The following is a 17,185-nucleotide window of genomic DNA, read 5'->3' as shown; positions in this document are numbered from 1 at the left end:
GCCTCATGCGTCTCCGTCTTCACCACCAGGCCCTGTATGTCGTCCTCATTCTCGGCTGCCTTTGCCTTCACGACCCGAAGCTCCCGCTCCTGGGTCTTTTGTTCCTCCTTTAGCCCTTCGATCGCCTGTAGTATCGGGGCCAACAGCTCTTTCTTCATTTCCTTTTTGAGTTCTTCCACACAGCATTTCAAGAACTCTTGTTGTTCAGGGCCCCATGTTAAACTGCCACCTTCCGACGCCATCTTGGTTTTTGCTTGCCTTCCTTGCCGCTGTTCTAAAGGATCCACTGCAATCCGGCCACTCTCTCCTCCTTTTTTCATCCGTATCCAGGGGGGATTCCCTTCTGGTTTACCACACAGTGTTTTTAGCCGTCAAAATTGCCGTTGGGGCTCCTATCAAGAGCCCAAAAGTCCGTTTCACCGGGAGCTGCCGAAACGTGCGACTCAGCTGGTCATCGCCGCACCCGGAAGTTCAGATCTAATATTTTTTAAGGCGGAGCTGGATAAAGATGCCGCTTCCACTCCCATTTGACGTCCAGGGACAACCCTTAAAAAAAAAAGTCCTTCATCTCAGTCTTAAAAGAGTGACCCGTTATTTTTAAACAGTGATCCTAGTTCCAGATTCTCCCAGAAGAGGAATCCCGCTCTCCACATCTATCATTACCCCCGAGGATCTTAAGCAGTTTCGATCAAGTCACCTGTTACTCTTCTAAACTCCAGCGGATACAAACTTAATCCCTCCAGCCTTTCCTTTCAAGGCAACCCGCCCAATCCTGGTATTAGTTGAGTGAACCTTCTCTGAACTGCTTCCAACGTATTTACATCTTTCCTTAAATAAGGAGACCATTATTGTACACACTACAATATGGGGTCTCACTAGTGCCCTGTACAACTGAGGCATAACCTCCAGGCTTTTTTAAATTCAATTCCCATCACAATAAACAATAATATTCTATGGGCTTTCCGAATTACTTGCTGTACCTGTATCCAGCCTTTCCTGATTCATGTACCAGGACACCCAGATCCCTCTGCACATCAGAGTTCTGCAATCTCTCACCATTTAGGTAATAAGCTTTGTTTCTCCTCTTCCTGCCAAAATTGACCCTTTGCACCCTTTGACCTTTCGTAGCTTCCTTCTCTCCTCTTCAAAATTTACTTTCATATTGAATCACTACAGTGCAGAAGGGGGCCATTCAGCCCATCGAGTCTGCGCCAACCACTGAAAGAGCACCCCCACCTAGGCCCATGCCCCCACTCTATCCTCATAACCCCACCTAACCCTTTGGACATGAAGGGATAATTTAGCACGGTCAATCTACGTAACCGGCACATGTTTGGACTGTGGGAGGAAACCGGAGCATCCGGAGGAAACCCACACAGACACGGAGAAAACGTGCAGACTCCAGTCACCCACGGTCAGAATCGAACCCGGGTCCCTGGCACTGAGAGACAGCAGTGCGAACCACTGTGCCACACTATCTTTGTGTCAGCAAATTTAGCAACTCTTCATCCAAGTCATTTATACAAATTGTACTTTCACTTTGTTAACTCTTTATTTAAGTATCTATAGAATCTCCTACTGTCCGTCTTTATAGTTCGAGCCAGCTTTCTCTCGTACCCTTTTTAAAAATGTTTTCCAATTTAGCGTGGCCAATCCACCTACCCTGCACATCTTTTTGGGTTGTGGGGGTGAGACCCACGCAGACACCGGGAGAATGTGCAAACTCCACACGGACATTTCTCTCGTACTCTAATCTTTCCCTCCTTATCAATCTTTGATGTTCTCAATATTCTTTCCAATCTTGACCTGCATGCTTGCCTTCATCGGACGGGGTATTGAGTGCAAGAGTCGGCAGGTCATGTTACAGTTGTATAGGACTTTGGTTAGGCCACATTTGGAATACTGCATGCAATTCTGGTCGCCACATTACCAGAAGGATGTGGATGTTTTAGAGAGGGTGCAGAGGAAGTTCACCGGGATGTTGCCTGATATGGAGGGTGCTAGCTATGAAGAAAGGTGGAGTAGATTAGGATTGTTTTTGTGGAAAGACGGAGGTTGAGGGGGGACCTGATTGAGGTCTGCAAAATTATGAGAGGTATGGACAGGGTGGATAGCAACAAGCTTTTTCCAAGAGTGGGGTGTCAATTACAAGGGGTCACGATTTCAAGGTGAGAGGGGGAAAGTTTAAGGGAGATGTGCGTGGAAAGTTTTTTAAGCAGAGGGTGGCGGGTGCCTGGAACGCTTTGCCAGCGGAGGTGGTAGAGGCGGGCATGATAGCATCATTTACGATGCATCTAGACAGATATATGAACGGGCGGGGAACAGAGGGAAGTAGATCCTTGGAAAATAGGCGACAGGTTTAGATAAAGGATCTGGATCGGCGCAGGCTGGGAGGGCCGAAGGGCCTGTTCCTGTGCTGTAAATTTCTTTGTTCTTTGCCACTGTGCAAATATATGTTGTTTTTTAAGTTTAGCACTGTCTTTAACTATTTCACTGAACCATTGATGATGAGCCCTCCCCTTCGAACGATTTTTTCTTATTGGAATGTGTCTATTCAGATACTCACTGAAATATCCCTTTAAATGACTGCCACTGAACCTCGTTCGCTTTAGCTAGTTCCACTTTCTTGCCCTCATGATTGCCCTTATTTAAGTTTAAAATACTAGTCTTGGACCCACTCTTCGCTCCCCCAAACTGAATGTAAAATTCAATCACATTATGATTGCTGCTACCTCGGGGTGCCTTCACAGGGAGGTCATTAATTAATCCTATCTCATTTCACAATACCAGGGCTAGCATAGCCTGCCCTCTGGTTGGCTCCACAAAGTTATGTTCTAAGAGACTATCCTGAAAAATTCTATGAACTCCTTATTGATGCTACCTTTGCCCAGCTGATCTTTCCAGTCTAGATATACATCAAAATCCCCCATGATTATTGCCATACCTTTCTGACAAGTTCCCGTTATCTCTTCTTTCATACTCTGTCCTATCGTGTAGTTAGGGCCGAATGGCCTCCTTCGGCTTCTATTTTCTATGTTACAATTCGGGGACCTGTCGCCACTCCCACAAGTGACTTCTTGCCTTTATTAATTCTCATCTCAACGCAAACTGCTTCTACATCCTGGTTTCCTGAATTTGGGTCATCCCTTGCTAATATGCTAATACTATCATTAATTAACAGAGCCACCTCCTCCACATCTTCTTCACTTCTGTCCTCCCTAAATGTCTCACACTCTTCAATATTCAGTTCCCAATCTCGGTCATCTTGTAGCCATGTCAGTGCAATGCCTCCGTATTAATTTTTATCATCATCGGTTCACGAGGGCGAGGACATGCTGTGCCCTGTATGTGTGAGCCATGTTGGTGATGAGCTGCCATCAGCACAGATCACTGACCTCCCCACTCCTGTCATACTCAGCAGCTGCAGGAACCACCTCCTCCCGAGCAAATTTCCGTGCTGTGGTCTGGAACTCTTTCTGCTCGTCCGTGAGTTCTGGAATAAAAGTAAAGACGGGTCTTTCTCACTTTTCATCAATAATAAAAAGTTTCCTTAAAAGTTCCCTTCATGCTTAACAGCTTGCAGTCACATAGCACCTTTACCATAGTAAAACATCCAATGGTGTTTTGCACGAGTGTAAAGCATTAAAAACCTGACACCAGACCACACGAAGATACACTCGAACAAAGTTTGGCTTTCAGGAGAATCTAAAAGGAGAAATGAGGAGAGCCAACATTGGGAGAGGGGCCTTAGACGAGTCAAGCAACAACCTGACTGTTAGAAAAATGAAAAAATGAAATGAAAATCGCTTATTGTCACAAGTAGGCTTCAATTGAAGATACTGTGAAAAGCCCCTAGTCGCCACAGTCCGGCGCCTGTTCGGGGAGGCTGGTACGGGAATTGAACCGTGCTGCTGGCCTGCCTTGGTCTGCTTTCAAAGCCAGCTGTTTAGCCCTGTGCGCAACCAGCCCCTGTTATACCTCACAATGCCCCAGATACCACCATCCCTGGGTATCTCCTGTCTCATCAACAGAACAAAGCATTCTCAGCCACCTTCAGCTACAAGTGCCGAGTGGATGATCCATCTCAGCCTGCTCCAGAGGTCCCCAGCATCACAGATGCCAATTCAATTCACTCCACGATATTTAGAAACCGTTGAAGGCACTGGATACTGCAAAGGCTACAGACCTTGACAACATTCCGGCAATAGTACTGAAAACCTGTGCGCCAGAACTTGCCGCACCCCCTAGCCAAGCTGTTCCAGTACAACTACAACACTGGCACCTACCCAACAATGTGGAAAATTGCCCATGTTGTATCCTGCCAACAAAAAAGCAGGATGAATCCAGCTCAGCCAATTATGTGGAATTTGCACATTCTCCCCGTGTCTGCATGGGTTTCCTCCAATAAAGTTAAGAAAAGGAGAAGCAGGCTCCAAAATTATATTTGATATGCAAGTTAAGAAAGCCACGGTTTTCATTGTAAACTTCTTGCACCAATGAAAGTTGTACTAAATGGTGGCTTGACATGTTTTTAGGAGGTTTTAGAGATTGAACGCTTTGGCAAGAGGGCAGTTCAGTTGGAGAACATAGGCGATGTGCCTCAGTTTTTAAAAGTGTGCCATGACATAAATAAGTTTGGGAACCACTGGACCATCTCCAGGCAGGAGAATTTACACTGACAGGATATTCAAAGTGGGAAGACAGATAAACAAAATCCAGCATCCTCACTGAAGCTCATTCCTCCTGCATCACAACTGTGAGAGTGTGGAATCAGCTCCGTCACCCTAGACATTGCCACAAGCAACTTCCAAACAGATCCTCTTTTCACAAAATAAAAGTAAAATACAAGAGATGCTGGAAATCTGAACAACACGAATATTAAGATTATACCCTCCCATTGAGAGTCCTGATGAAATAATGGGCGTGATTCTCCGGAATGGAGTCAGAGTGTCCACGCCGTCGCAAACGCTGTCGTGTTTTATGTCTGCGTGGACAGGCCGCTCCCACGTCGAATTCTGGCCCCTACAGGGCATGCGCAGTTGCGCCGGCGGCAACGATGACATGCGCAGTGGCGCCGGTGCCAACCGACGCATGCGCGGTAGCCTCGCGGAGCGCTCCGGCCCTTCACCAACATGGCGCCGGAGATCTGGGGCCGGTCGCGCAAGGAGACCCGCGGAGGGGGGAGAGAGAGGCCGGCCCGCCGATTAGTGAGCCCCGATCGTGGGCCAGACCCCATCGGAGGCCCCCCTCCCCCAGGAACGGAGCTCCCCCCCCCCCCCCCCAAGCCTTCACAACGAGCACCCGCCAGCAGCGACCAGGTGTGGACGGCGGCGGCGGCAGGACTAGGCCGTTTACGCGTGGTCGCTCGGCCCATCCGGGCCGGAGAATCGGCGGCCCGGCCGCGGATAGTGACCGGTGCCGCGCCAAATGCACCGCCGCCGATTCTCCGCACCTCGGAGAATCGCGCGCTAGCGTCGGGCGAAAAAAATGGCCCGAACGCCGATTCTCCCAGTCGGCGCGGCTTCGGAGAATCCTGCCCAATTTCTCTGAATCCTTGCAACATCTTGAATGCCTTGATCTGATCTCAGCCTCAGTCTTTTATTCTGGATTGGTTTATTGTCACGTGTACCGAGGTGAACAGTGAAAAGTATTTTTCTGCGAGCAGCTTCAAACAGATCATTTAGCACATCAAAATACAATAAAGTAAAAAGAAAATACATAATAGGGCAACACAAGGTACACAATGTAAAGACATAGACACTGGCATCGGATGAAGCATACAGGGTGTAGTGTTAATGAGGTCAGTCCATAAGAGGGTCATTTAGGAGTCTGGTGACAGTGGGGAAGAAGCTGTTTTTGAGTCTGTTCGTGCGTGTTCTCAGACTTCTGTATCTCCTGCCCGATGGAAGAAGTTGGAAGAGTGAGTAAGCCGGGTGGGAGGGATCTTTGATTATACTGCCCGCTTTCCCCAGGCAGCGGGAGGTGTAGATGGAGTCAATGGATGGGAGGCAGGTTCGTGTGATGGACTGGGCGGTGTTCACGACTCTGAAATTTTTTGTGGTCTTGGGCCGAGCAGTTGCCATACCAGGCTGTGATGCAGCCCGAGAGGATGCTTTCTATGGTGCATCTGTAAAAGTTGGTAAGGGTTAATGTGGACATGCCAAATTTCCTTAGTTTCCTGAGGAAGTATAGGCGCTGTTGTGCTTTCTTGGTGGTAGCATCGATGTGGGTGGACCAGAACAGATTTTTGGAGATGTGTACCCCTAGGAATTTGAAACTGCTAACCATCTCCACCTCAGCCCCGTTGATGCTGACAGGGGTGTGTACAGTACTTTGCTTCTTGAAGTTAATGACCAGCTCTTTAGTTCTGCTGGCATTGAGGGATAGATTGCTGTCATTGCACCACTCCACTAGGTTCTCAATCTCCCTCCTGTATTCTGACGCGTCGTTATTGAAGATCTGACCCACTATCATAGATTATCATAGAATTTACAGAGAAGGAGGCCATTCGGCCCATCAAGTCTGCACCAGCTCTTGGAAAGAGCACCCGACCCAAGGTCAACACCTCCACCTTATCCCCATAACCCAGTAACCCCATCCAACACTAAGGGCAATTTTGGACACTAAGGGCAATTTATCATGGCCAATCCACCTAACCTGCACATCTTTGAACTGTGGGAGGAAACCGGAGCACCCGGAGGAAACTCACGCACACACGGGGAGGATGTGCAGACTCCGCACAGACAGTGACCCAAGCCGGAATCGAACCTGGGACCCTGTAGCTGTGAAGCAATTGTGCTATCCACAATGCTACCGTGCTGCCCTCCACTATGGTCGTGTCGTCAGCAAACATGTAGATGGAGTTGAAATCAAGTTTTGCCACGCAGTCATGTGTGTACAGGGAGTAGAGTAGGGGGCTAAGTACGAGGCTCTGCGGTGCCCCGGTATTGAGGACTATTGTGGAGGAGGTGTTGTTGTTCATTTGTACTGATTGTGGTCTGTGGGTCAGAAAGTCGAGGATTCAGTTGCAGAGGGATCCTAGGTTTTGGAGCTTTGATATGAGCTTGGCTGGGATTATGGTGTTGAAGGCGGAGCTGTAGTCAGGAGTCTGAGCCCTTGTTGTCGAAATGCTCCTGGGATGTGTGTAGGGCCAGGGAGATGAAGTCTGCTGTGGACCGGTTGCAGCGGTATGCGAATTGCAGTGGATCAAGGCGTTCTGGGAGGATGGAGTTGATGCGCTTCATGACCAACCTCTCAAAAGAACTTCTTTATTCTCAAGGAATTACAAACAATAGAAGCACATTTAGGCAACTAAAGTCCCTCAGCCCAGCCTGGTTAGCATTCAGCTAATTTAACATAACAATTTAACATTTATAACATAAACTCAGCTAATATAAATTCAGGGGATAAAAGATAGCGTCGAATAACAGCACATTGAATGTCAACCATTTAGGACTAAGATGAAGGGGATGTTTCGTTATTAAGAGGGTGTGAATGTTTGGAATTCTTTGCCCCCGAGAGCTGTGGATGCTGTCGTCGAGTGCATTTAAAACTGAGATGGATAGATGTTTGGATATGGGCAAATCAAGAGAAATGGTGGGAATGTGAAGTTGAGGTAGAAGATTAGCCATGATGTTACTGAATGGTAGAGCAAGATCATGTGGCCATTTGGCCCACTTCTGCTTCCTATTCTAACACAGTTAAACACTGAAGTATAAAATGTAAGCGTGAAGCTAATTGGTTGGCTGTTTGGAAGCCAGCTTACCAAAGTTGAACCCGGTTGATGCTTGGCTTGCCTCAACAGCTGCCGAAGCCCTGCTGGTTGACCGAAATCGCAAACCAACTCGGACACTGGCCCTCAGCGCACACTACAAATAGAAAACAGAAAATCGGATTACAACCACGGGATTTAAAAATGGAAAAAGGGAGATTGATCTTGTATTTCACATGGAGCCGTTCACAACCTCAGCACACACTTACAGCCAGTTACGTATTTTTAAAGTGTCGTCACGGAAACAGGGCAGCCAATGTCAACACACGGGCTTGCCTTCAGCTGCGTGCGCCCAAAGCTGTGGAATGTCCTCCCGAAACCACTCCGCTTTTCCTGCTTCAAGATGCCCCTGAAAAAAGCTACCTCCAAGCTTATGGCCATGTTATATCTGGTCAGGAAACAGGTAGCTTTGGTGGCGGCCATGGGCTGACGGGCGCGCACAAAGTGGCACCTGCTCGGGGGTGTTGGTTTTGGACCCTTCTGCCCATTTAATGGGCTACCCTTGTGGATAAAGTGCGGAGTGAGAGGAGGGTGACGGGTTCTCCCTCAAGAGTGGAATGTCAGCAGGGTACCGGACCCGGCAAAAGGCCGAGTGAGCCCTCGCTCAGGGGTCGGAGGACACTGGTGACGCAGCACCTTTGGTAAAAACGGCAGAGGGGCGCAGGTCGGCGGCGTCTGCCACACTGCTTCTGGAGTGGTTGATGGATTTTATTGAGGGGAAATTTCGTCCAACAGCGAAAGGAGATGCAGGCTGACTGGTCTGGTGTGATTGAGGGGAGCAGTAACCCCTCTTGCGCAGGACCATGGGGGAGAAGCGTTCAGAAGCGCAGTCCAAGAGGTGGAAAGGGCGATGTCGGGTCATAGTGACCGGATTGTTTTGCTGCAGGCGGAAATGGCGATGCTGAGGGAGGCTTGCAAGGTTGAGGGGGAGTTTAGGGGGGAAAAGGGTCAGATTTGACAAATTGTAGGAGATATGTTTATTTTAAGGTGTTATTTGTAATTGTTTGTGTTTGAAATAAAATGTATTTTTTTTTAAAAAGAGAACATGCAGTTTTAAGTAATCGCTATTTGTATTTTGGGGTATTAGAAACAAGGCACAGATTTAGGTGAGTTTAATTGTGTGTTTCTGTGTAAAAAAAGTTAAACTTTAGTTAGATCCATGTTAAACAAAGGGGCTAGCCTGCACGGGGTGTTTGGTTTAATTTCAACTTGTGCCGGCATTGTGATTAGAGAGTTTATAACATAAAAACAAACAAGTGTCATGTGAGTGTACCTTTACGAAATGGATGTTTTTTCTAGAACAACTGTAGTGGGTGTACCTTTAAGAAATGGGTGTTTATTACGGCAGTGATGTCAGAGTGTGGGTGGAGCTGGGCTGTCTGTCAGCTTTTGAGTTTCACTTTGAGAAAAGCTTGGGTGTGTCTGTGTTTTTTTGGTTTTGTTTCAGTGTTGGAGCTCCAGTCAGCCGCAGGAGGTGTATTGTTGTTCGCTCTGCCGTGTAAAGACTATCTCTTGATCATTTGGTGAATTCAGAATTATAACAGTTCTCAGTAGTGAATTTAAACCTGATGTGCTTCTGTTAAAGGTTTTTTTTTTTTTAAAAAGTCTTATGGATGTTAAAAGGAAAGTAAGGATTACTCAGTGTTGTAGTCTTTGGGGGTTGTATTTGAATTAATGGTTGCGAAGATTTTCAGTTTGTTTTAAAAAGGTTAACTTGAATTCATAGAATAAACATTGTTTTGCTTAAAAAAATACTTTTTGATTTCTGCTGTTCCACACCTGTAGAGAGGGCCATGTGCTCCCCATACCACAATCTATTAAAAGTTGTGAGTCAGGTGAACTCCATGCTACACTTTGCGGTTCTCTAAACCCTGGACCATAACTCAAGTGTTAAAGAAAGACTGGGCTGCTGCTTAGCAACCAAGGGCCACTTTAGGTTCAAAAAATCATTTTGACTTTAGTGTTAAGTTGGATCCAGTGGCAGTTGGAATTAGATATTGGAGAGGAAGCAGCTCTCACAGAAATTGCCAGAAGGGAAGCAGGATAATGGAGTAAGAGCAAGAATGCAAGTCCCAGTAGCTAAAGACCAGATGGTTCTAGAAACCAGGGAATGAAAAGAGGAGCACCAGGAAGACTAAAGTCACAGGGATGAAAGAAATAGAAACTGAAGAAAGGTACTGCTCACGGAGGTTAAAGAAAGGGACAGAGAGACTCCCAGTTACAGACTTGAGCTGAAAAGTGCAGACTTGGCGAAGTTGGTTAGCGAGAAGCCAGGCCAGATGTATTCTGAAGATTGGTGACCTTAATACAAACAAAGAACAAAGAAAAGTACTGCACAGGAACAGGCCCTTCGCCCCTCCAAGCCTGTGCCGACCATGCTGCCCGTCTAAACTAAAATCTTCGACAGTTCCTGGGTCCGTATCCCTCTATTCCCATCCTATTCATGTATTTGTCAAGATGCCCCTTAAATGTCACTATCGTCCCTGCTTCCACCATCTCCTCCGGCAGCAAGTTCCAGGCACCCACTACCCTCTGCGTAAAAAAACTTGCCTCGTACATCTCTAAACCTTGCCCCTCGCACCTTAAACCTATGCCCCCTAGTAATTGACCCCTCTACCCTGGGGAAAAGCCTCTGACTATCCACTCTGTGTATGCCCCTCAATTTTGTAGACCTCCATCAGGTCGCCCCTCAACCTCCGTCATTCCAGTAAGAACAAATCGAGTTTATTCAACCGCTCCTCATAGCTAATGCCCTCCATACCAGGCAACATTCTGGTAAATCTCTTCTGAACCCGCTCTAAAGTCTCCACATCCTTCTGGTAGTGTGGCGACCAGAATTGAACACTATACTCAAAGTGTGGCCTAACTAAGCTTCTATACAGCTGCAACATGACTTGCCAATTCTTATACTCAATGCCCCGGCCAATGAAGGCAAGCATGCCGTATGCCTTCTTGACTACCTTCTCCACCTGTGTTGCCCCTTTCAGTGACCTGTGGACCTGTACACCTAGATCTCTCTGACTTTCAATACTCTTGAGGGTTCTACCATTCACTGTATATTCCCTACCTGCATTAGACCTTCCAAAATGCATTACCTCACATTTGTCCGGATTAAACTCTATCTGCCATCTCTCTGCCCAAGTCTCCAAACGATCTAAATCCTGCTGCATCCTCGGACAGTCCTCATCGCTATCCGCAATTCCACCTTTGTGTCGTCTGCAAACTTACTAATCAGTAATAATACAGCCTATAGAGTGGTGGTGTTCTGTTGGTGATTCTGGGTACCCGAGAGATGTGTGGAAGCTTGAAGGCAATCCAAGGCAGAGGAATACTGCCACCCACATCCTCTTTCCAAGCCCCACTTCCTTCTGGATTCACCCCCGCAAAGTCTCTTCCAATTCCAACTGCACTTTCGATGTCCCAACTCTCTAGCTATTAGCCTCTCCTTTCACAACACTATTACAGTACACTCCCCCCACACTGCCCCCACGGGCAGCACGGTAGCCTTGTGGATAGCACAATCGCTTCACAGCTCCAGGGTCCCAGGTTCAATTTGGGCTTGGATCACTGTCTGTGCGGAGTCTGCACATCCTCCCAGTGTGTGCGTGGGTTTCCTCCGGGTGCTCCGGTTTCCTCCCACAGTCCAAAGATGTGCAGGTTAGGTGGATTGGCCATGATAAATTGCCCTTAGTGTCCAAAAATTGCCCTTAGTGTTGGGTGGGGTTACTGGGTTATGGGGATAGGGTGGCGGTGTTGACCTTGGGTAGGGTGCTCTTTCCAAGAGCCGGTGCAGACTCGATGGGCTGAATGGCCTCCTTCTGCACTGTAAATTCTATGATAACCTTCAACATTGGCCTCTCCTTTCACAACACTATTACAGCTCACTCCCCACACACTGCCCCCATCATCAACATCCTAGTCTCCATTAAGACCCTCTCTCACCTTGGCATCCCTTAAATCCAAGGGATGTACACTTGATAGGATATAGATAACTGGTTTCGCCAATCACAGTCGATCTGATTGGATCACATAAAACATTCTCCAGCTCTGCTCTCAATCTGCTCACAAATTCCAGAATCATCCTGCCTTCTTTTCTCAACTACAGACTATCGCCTTAAACAATTCTCCCCTATTTCCCCCACCCTCGCTTCCCAGAAGTGCGAGAAGCTCATGGGCTTCCTTACCACTCGGCTTGTTTGGACCTTGGACTTACTTGCTTCTGGTGTAGCTGGTGGAAGGATCTCTCCGCTTTGAGAGCCGAGTCCAAGAGAGCGATTCTCCCTCGGGGCCTTCCTCTTATATCCGAAGGGGCTTCGTGCGCTTTTGGGCGGGCCTTGAACTTGGCCCCGATCAATTGGGCCATATCTTGCAGGGGCAGGCCAGACGATTTCGGCGTGAGAACAGCTGGTGAGTCAGTTTCAGCGGGAGCATTGCGGAAGTGGCTGCTGGGAGGTAAGTCAACCTTTAAAAGCACTTGTCTTTGCAGGGGCAGGCCAGTCGATTTCGGCGGGAGTGGAGCTGGCTGGTTAGTCAATTTCAGCAGGAGCTGAGAATTTTTCTTTTTTTTTTTAAAATTAGTTTTTTAGGCGGGAACAGGAAGTCGACCCGCGGACGTCTGGGAAGACCCTCACCAATAAATTCTGGTGGAGAGGAAACCCGAGACACTACACGTGTAGTGTCTCCCACCCGCCCTCCTCCTCTAACCTAATAATAAAACCCATTGGTCTGAGGTAAGTACCATATTTTATTATATTATTATTTTTTTTTATAAAAATTTAATTTAGTTGTTAGCCAGATCTTGGTCGAAAGTAAGAGGAATGGCAGGGAAGGGAGTGCAATGTTCCTCCTGCAGGATGTTTGAGGTGAGGGATGCAGTTAGTGTCCCTGCTGATTTTACCTGCAGGAAGTGCTGCCATCTCCAGCTCCTCCAAGACCGAGTTAGGGAACTGGAGCTGGAGTTGGAAGAACTTCGGATCATTCGGGAGGCAGAAGGGGTCATAGATAGCAGCTTCAGGGAATTAGTTACACCAAAGATTGGAGATAGGTGGGTAACTGTAAGAGGGACTGGGAAAAAGCAGTCAGTGCAGGGATCCCCTGCGGTCTTTCCCCTGAGAAACAAGTATACCGCTTTGGAGACTTGTGGGGGGGACGACTTACCAGGGGTAAGCCATGGGGTACGGGCCTCTGGCACGGAGCCTGTCCCTGTTGCTCAGAAGGGAAGGGGGGAGAGGAGCAGAGCATTAGTAATTGGGGACTCTATAGTCAGGGGCACAGATAGGAGGGGGAGCAGCTCCAAGTCGTGGTCCACATTGGCACTAACGACATAGGTAGGAAAGGGGACAAGGATGTCAGGCAGGCTTTCAGGGAGCTAGGATGGAAGCTCAGAACTAGAACAAACAGAGTTGTTATCTCTGGGTTGTTGCCCGTGCCACGTGATAGTGAGATGAGGAATAGGGAGAGAGAGCATTTAAACACGTGGCTACAGGGATGGTGCAGGCAGGAGGGATTCAGATTTCTGGATAACTGGGGCTCTTTCAGGGGTAGGTGGGACCTCTACAGACAGGATGGTCTACATCTGAACCCGAGGGGCACAAATATCCTGGGGGGGGGGGGGGGGGGGGGGGGAGATTTGTTAGTGCTCTTTGGGGGGGGTTTAAACTAATGCAGCAGGGGCATGGGAACCTGGATTGTAGTTTTAGGGTAAGGGAGAATGAGTATAGAGGTCAGGAGCACAGATTTGACGTCGCAGGAGGGGGCCAGTGTTCAGGTAGGTGGTTTGAAGTGTGTCTCCTTCAATGCCAGGAGTATACGAAACAAGGTAGGGGAACTAACTGGCAGCATGGGTTGGTACCTGGGACTTCGATGTTGTGGCCATTTCGGAGACATGGATAGAGCAGGGACAGGAATGGATGTTGCAGGTTCCGGGGTTTAGGTGTTTTAGTAAGCTCAGAGAGGAGGCAAAAGAGGGGGAGGTGTGGCGCTGCTAGTCAAGAGCAGTATTACGGTGGCGGAGAGGATGCTAGATGGGGACTCTTCTTCCGAGGTAGTGTGGGCTGAAGTTAGAAACAGGAAAGGAGAGGTCACCCTGTTGGGAGTTTTTTTATAGGCCTCCTAATAGTTCTAGGGATGTAGAGGAAAGGATGGCGAAGATGATTCTGGATATGAGTGAAAGTAACAGGGTAGTTATTATGGGAGACTTTAACTTTCCAAATATTGACTGGAAAAGATATAGTTCGAGTACAATAGATGGGTCGTTTTTTGTACAGTGTGTGCAGGAGGGTTTCCTGAAACAATATGTTGACAGGCCAACAAGAGGAGAGGCCACGTTGGATTTAGTTTTGGGTAATGTACCAGGCCAGGTGTTGGATTTGGAGGTAGGAGAGCACTTTGGGGACAGTGACCACAATTCGGTGACGTTTACGTTAATGATGGAAAGGGATAAGTATACACCGCAGGGCAAGAGTTATAGCTGGGGGAAGGGCAATTATGATGCCATTAGACGTGACTTGGGGGGGATAAGGTGGAGAAGTAGGCTGCAAGTGTTGGGCACACTGGATAAGTGGGGCTTATTCAAGGATCAGCTACTGCGTGTTCTTGATAAGTATGTACCGGTCAGACAGGGAGGAAGGCGTCGAGCGAGGGAACCGTGGTTTACCAAGGAAGTGGAATCTCTTGTTAAGAGGAAGAAGGAGGCCTATGTGAAGATGAAGTGTGAAGTTTCGGTTGGGGCGATGGATAGCTACAAGGTAGCGAGGAAGGATCTAAAGAGAGAGCTAAGACGAGCAAGGAGGGGACATGAGAAGTATTTGGCAGGAAGGATCAAGGAAAACCCAAAAGCTTTCTATAGGTATGTCAGGAATAAGCGAATGACTAGGGAAAGAGTAGGACCAGTCAAGGACAGGGATGGGAAATTGTGTGTGGAGTCTGAAGAGATAGGCGAGATACTACATGAATATTTTTCGTCAGTATTCACTCAGGAAAAAGATAATGTTGTGGAGGAGAGTGCTGAGCCCCGGGCTAATAGAATAGATGGCATTGAGGTACGTAGGGAAGAGGTGTTGGCAATTCTGGACAGGCTGAAAATAGATAAGTCCCCGGGACCTGATGGGATTTATCCTAGGATTCTCTGGGAGGCCAGGGAAGAGATTGCTGGACCTTTGGCTTTGATTTTTATGTCATCATTGGCTACAGGAATAGTGCCAGAGGACTGGAGGACAGCAAATGTGGTCCCTTTGTTCAAAAAGGGGAGCAGAGACAACCCCGGCAACTATAGACCGGTGAGCCTCACGTCTGTAGTGGGTAAAGTCTTGGAGGGGATTATAAGAGACAAGATTTATAATCATCTAGATAGGAATAATATGATCAGGGATAGTCAGCATGGCTTTGTGAAGGGTAGGTCATGCCTCACAAACCTTATTGAGTTCTTTGAGAAGGTGACTGAACAGGTAGACGAGGGTAGAGCAGTTGATGTGGTGTATATGGATTTCAGCAAAGCGTTTGATAAGGTTCCCCACGGTAGGCTATTGCAAAAAATACGGAGGCTGGGGATTGAGGGTGATTTAGAGATGTGGATCAGAAATTGGCTAGCTGAAAGAAGACAGAGGGTGGTGGTTGATGGGAAATGTTCAGAATGGAGTACAGTCACAAGTGGCGTACCACAAGGATCTGTTCTGGGGCCGTTGCTGTTTGTCATTTTTATCAATGGCCTAGAGGAAGGCGCAGAAGGGTGGGTGAGTAAATTTGCAGACGATACTAAAGTCGGTGGTGTTGTCGATAGTGTGGAAGGATGTAGCAGGTTACAGAGGGATATAGATAAGCTGCAGAGCTGGGCTGAGAGGTGGCAAATGGAGTTTAATGTAGAGAAGTGTGAGGTGATTCACTTTGGAAGGAATAACAGGAATGCGGAATATTTGGCTAATGGTAAAGTTCTTGAAAGTGTGGATGAGCAGAGGGATCTAGGTGTCCATGTACATAGATCCCTGAAAGTTGCCATCCAGGTTGATAGGGTTGTGAAGAAGGCCTATGGAGTGTTGGCCTTTATTGGTAGAGGGATTGAGTTCCGGAGTCGGGAGGTCATGTTGCAGCTGTACAGAACTCTGGTACGGCCGCATTTGGAGTATTGCGTACAGTTCTGGTCACCGCATTATAGGAAGGACGTGGAGGCTTTGGAGCGGGTGCAGAGGAGATTTACCAGGATGTTGCCTGGTATGGAGGGAAAATCTTATGAGGAAAGGCTGATGGACTTGAGGTTGTTTTCGTTGGAGAGAAGAAGGTTAAGAGGAGACTTAATAGAGGCATACAAAATGATCAGGGGGTTGGATAGGGTGGACAGTGAGAGCCTTCTCCCGCAGATGGATATGGCTGGCACGAGGGGACATAACTTTAAACTGAGGGGTAATAGATATAGGACAGAGGTCAGAGGTAGGTTCTTTACGCAAAGAGTAGTGAGGCCGTGGAATGCCCTACCTGCTACAGTAGTGAACTCGCCAACATTGAGGGCATTTAAAAGTTTATTGGATAAACATATGGATGATAATGGCATAGTGTAGGTTAGATGGCTTTTGTTTCAGTGCAACATCGTGGGCCGAAGGGCCTGTACTGCGCTGTATTGTTCTATGTTCTATGTTCTATGTTGATCACTCGTATTGATCTTGATCAATAAAGGGGTGGGTGCCCTGATGGCTGGGCGTGTCCTAGGTGGCCGTTGGCCTGGCTTTGTTCGTGCTTTCGGTTTGGGGAACTGGCGCCATGCAGTCTGGAGCTAGATCGGTTACTTGAGTATCTCCCTTTGTTCCCGCAGATGGGCCATCAAGATGCAAATGGACCTACAGTTTCAGTCTCGTCTGGGAGCTGCGGTTCCAATACAGGTACAGGTTCTGTGCCTGCTTGCTTTCTTAGCAATCCTTAGTTCCCTGCAATCTTTGCAAATGTCCATTTTGTATTCTGGAAGTGGCCATCCCAGATGGCTACACAGCACTGAACCAAGTTAAAGTCAGAAATAACATCCCGTGTGACTGCGACAAAGGTAAACATTCCTCTTCGTCCTTCTCTCCCTGTCGGCAGCCTTTCACACAGTTGGCAAAGACTATCCTCCACAAACATAACGTCATCCAGAACTCTGCTGCTCGTGTTCGAACTGACACCAAATCCTGTTTATCTTCTCCGCTATTGCTCTGTGACCCACATTGAATGATAGAATTTACAGTGCAGGAGGAGGCCATTCAGCCCATCGAGTCTGCACCGGCCCTGGGAAAGAGCAAGGCTCCTGGTTTAGCAACACCTTAATTTCAAAATTCTCAATCTTCAAATTTCTCCATGGACTCGCCCCTACCTCTGTAATCTCCTTCAGCTCTACAACCTTTACATTCCTCAAATCCAGGCCTCTTCAACATCCCAACATCATTCGGTCTAACA

General features: G+C 47.8%; 1 protein-coding gene across 1 annotated transcript in view; it reads right to left on the bottom strand.

Annotated features, from left to right (window-relative positions):
- The window catches only part of acadm (acyl-CoA dehydrogenase medium chain), a 92,797-nt gene that overhangs the window by 55,411 nt on the left and 20,201 nt on the right, over positions 1 to 17,185 (bottom strand). Inside the window, exons 2-3 of the mRNA XM_072510301.1 lie at positions 7,766 to 7,868; positions 3,396 to 3,493 (exon numbers count right to left, since the gene is read on the bottom strand). Coding sequence (XP_072366402.1) covers positions 3,396 to 3,493; positions 7,766 to 7,868 — 201 coding nt within the window. The remainder of the gene's footprint in view (positions 1 to 3,395; positions 3,494 to 7,765; positions 7,869 to 17,185) is intronic.

The sequence above is a fragment of the Scyliorhinus torazame genome, chromosome 7, assembly GCF_047496885.1.
Source record: "Scyliorhinus torazame isolate Kashiwa2021f chromosome 7, sScyTor2.1, whole genome shotgun sequence".
Lineage (NCBI taxonomy): Eukaryota > Metazoa > Chordata > Chondrichthyes > Carcharhiniformes > Scyliorhinidae > Scyliorhinus > Scyliorhinus torazame.
The sequence above is the reverse complement of the archived record's forward strand: the minus strand, read 5'-3'. Positions and strand labels throughout refer to the sequence as shown.